Raw genomic sequence first — 3,118 nt, 5'->3', positions numbered from 1 at the left:
AAAAAATTCAGAAACCCACCTGATGGATCTGTTCCAGGCAATAAAAGGAACAGATCTGATCGGGTAGAACCGGTCCTGAAAGCTCAGCACCGGGTTTTATACCTGCAAGCAGGTGCAGCCCATCGYGGGCGATATTTCTGCAAAAATGCCTAAAAATGGATAAAAAAAAAAAATCACAAAATCCCAAACCACAGTGACCTTATGCCCAATAGGTGAGTTAGAAATACACACATTATTGATGTATCAATATGTCACTTCTAGTGTGTGGCCCGGCCCTTTATTTTTCTGTATTTGGCCGTCACTAAAAAAAAGTTTGGACACCCCTGGTTTAAATGGATGTTTCCAATTAATCGAATGGAATAAATTTTAATCTACTAAACCTTTATTCAACAATTAATCCTAAGTCGATTAATTGTTAGCATCCCTATTTCCCATGTTTAAACCACAAGCAGTGGACATGACTGAACTTCTTTGTTTTTTGGGCRGGTGAACAAGCCGCCGTATGTGGGGGGTTGCAATGGCAAAGAGGTTGAAAACATGGAAGTAAACTGTGCCATTTTTTGCCTGCAGTTATCACAGGATTTGTAGTTTAATGTGTACAAAGACCGGTAGAAAACTTAGCACTTCATGAACACAGATCGCATCAACCTCTGATTACTGTGCTTTACTCTGTTTATTTATGCAGCCAATGATTCTCGGGAATGATCGAAAGTAAAAAAAAAATTAAGACTTGACAAAACAAAATTTAAGAACTTGGTTGAAAATCTGGGTGTTTAAGACTTTTTTAGGCTTAAAATTTAGATTTTCAAATTTTAGACTTTTTTAGACTTTTTAAGACCCTGCACGAACCCCGTTAAAAGAAAACAAAATTTAGTAGCTTGGTTGCAGCAATCAAATTACAAAGATTTAATTTAAATGCTACAGTTTTTCGGCCAATTAATTTATTGTTATGTTACAGTTATAACATTGAAAGCTTTCTTATTAAAACTTATTATGAGTCCAAACAGATTCTGCAAGTGGCCTTCAAAAAGTAGAATAAAGGAAGAACAAATTTCTATTCTGGGTGTAATTAAATGAAAAATAAACTATCACTGGTATTTTATGAAGTACAATAATCTTGTGTTTTAGATTTTACTTCTTAGAAGTTAACTTAGCAGTAAAACATCCCCTTTGTTTCCAGACCCTGCAATAAACATCTCCATTGAGAATAAAATACAATGACTGAGACTCCCAGCTTTGTCCTTGTAAAAAGATAAATAGTGAGTCAACTTCCTTGTACGGCAGGATTTGTTCAGGGATTACGCTGTGATATGATACAATACAGAAAGAAATGCAGACAATTACACCAGTGTCTCACACACAAGGCCATTTATAATAAAGGATACTTGGCTGACAAATAAGACATCAGTAAAACAAGAGAAAGGATTGGACATTGATCATGACATTACAAGAATTGTATCTGGATAAAAATAGTGAATGTTATTATTTTTTTATGGGTTTAGAGTGTCTTTAAGTGAGAACAACACATAAGATGAGTAGCCTACGTGCAACTATCAAAGAAAAATAAAAACCAGAAATGCCTGATCACAGAGGGCATGAGATCAACTGACAAGGTGTGCTGAACTCAAGAAAAAACAAACCTCAATGAGACATGATATAATTTGCATAATAACTTCCTGTTGTGTGTCCAAACACCAGCCTGGGATCTAACTAACTCTGATGTCATCCTCTTTTTTAATTTTTCAAAAACCATCACACAACAGGAACTTCTGTTGACAGCAAGCCAACACAACCTGGAAGAACTGGACCATCCAGCTACCAAAACGTAGAAACACTAGGAAGGACACACTAGGATCCAGACACAACACAATCAGCTGATAGGGGCTTCTGTCTTAACTTTGCCATCACCTTGGTTAGTTGGACTTGTTGCTGTGGGAAACCATTAAGTTTATGAATGTTAACRGTAGCGGGTAGAGGAGGAGACTGAAGACTGAAAACCTACCTTTTCACCACTATGCTGAGGGTCTTGTGGGAGCCTTTCACTAGGCAGATWGCCTCCTTTCTGTAGCCACTCAGGGGAATCTCATTGATGTTGACAAGCTCGTCTCCCACCTGGAGACACACAGCTGCCGCCTTGCTACCCTCCTCAACCTGAAACAAAAAYAAATCCAACATACTTCATTAGTATGGTGAACTACAGTAGCTAGACAGCAGATAAACATACTTAAACAGAAAGATTTTAGCATGTTTAAGCCCAAACAGTATTTGTTTCAATCTGTTTTGTTGCAAGTTGGCTTGTTTTCAGATAAATGGTGGAAACCAGATAATTTTCATGGGGGGTGGCCAGACTAGGTCCACTGCTCAAACTCACAAGGTGGCCCAGAAAATTACCCCCCCCCACACCCACCCCACCCAGTATGGCAATTTACTTTGGATCTAATCGTGTTTCTTCATCATTCCCTCATTTACTTACACAGGCAGAGACTACCATGTAGAATTGAAACATGCAGACAAATAATCCCATTAATGTATTCATGATAGGTAAAAATTAATAGTCTGAAATAAAAATTTAATATTCATGGCAAAAATAAATAAATAAATAATTAAAAATTAAATTTTCATTACCGCAATACATCAGAAGAAAAAACAAAAAGGCTCAAAAACCATTTTTCTCCCATGCCTCTGTTTGTTTTTGCTTCGCTGTCATGTGGTAATGTGACTTGTAACATAAGCATTTTCTCCATTTCACAAAATATTAAATCCTTTAAATTTTAAGAACAGATCAGAGATCAGACATGCATCTATACACAGCAATAAAAATCAAAAACGAAGAAATGATCACAACCACAGGGAGAACAGGACGCTTGCGGACATCCAGTGTTGCTAGATTATCTTCAGCTACAGCTTTCCATAAAGATTTTTGCAGGATGAAAAATGGTGGGTGTCAATATAAAGCAAATATGACTAGTTTCTCTTATTTTACAGTGTTGAAGTAAGTAAGTAAGCAAGTAAGTAAAGTTTTATTTATAAAGCGCCTTTCACAGAAATTAGGGGTGTCCCGATACCAGTTTTTTCAAGACTGAGTACAAGTACGAGTACTTCAGTTTAGGTACTCACC

General features: G+C 36.8%; 1 protein-coding gene across 3 annotated transcripts in view; it reads right to left on the bottom strand.

The window, feature by feature from the left end:
- shroom2a (shroom family member 2a) overlaps positions 1 to 3,118 on the bottom strand; it is a 68,678-nt gene that overhangs the window by 39,824 nt on the left and 25,736 nt on the right. For all 3 annotated transcript variants that reach the window (XM_014000999.1, XM_014001004.1, XM_014001007.1), the window contains exon 3: positions 2,003 to 2,151. In XM_014000999.1, the coding sequence (XP_013856453.1) occupies positions 2,003 to 2,151 (149 nt within the window). The remainder of the gene's footprint in view (positions 1 to 2,002; positions 2,152 to 3,118) is intronic.

This window comes from Austrofundulus limnaeus, unplaced genomic scaffold, assembly GCF_001266775.1.
Source record: "Austrofundulus limnaeus strain Quisiro unplaced genomic scaffold, Austrofundulus_limnaeus-1.0 Scaffold8, whole genome shotgun sequence".
Classification (NCBI taxonomy): Eukaryota; Metazoa; Chordata; class Actinopteri; order Cyprinodontiformes; family Rivulidae; genus Austrofundulus; species Austrofundulus limnaeus.
The sequence above is the reverse complement of the archived record's forward strand: the minus strand, read 5'-3'. Positions and strand labels throughout refer to the sequence as shown.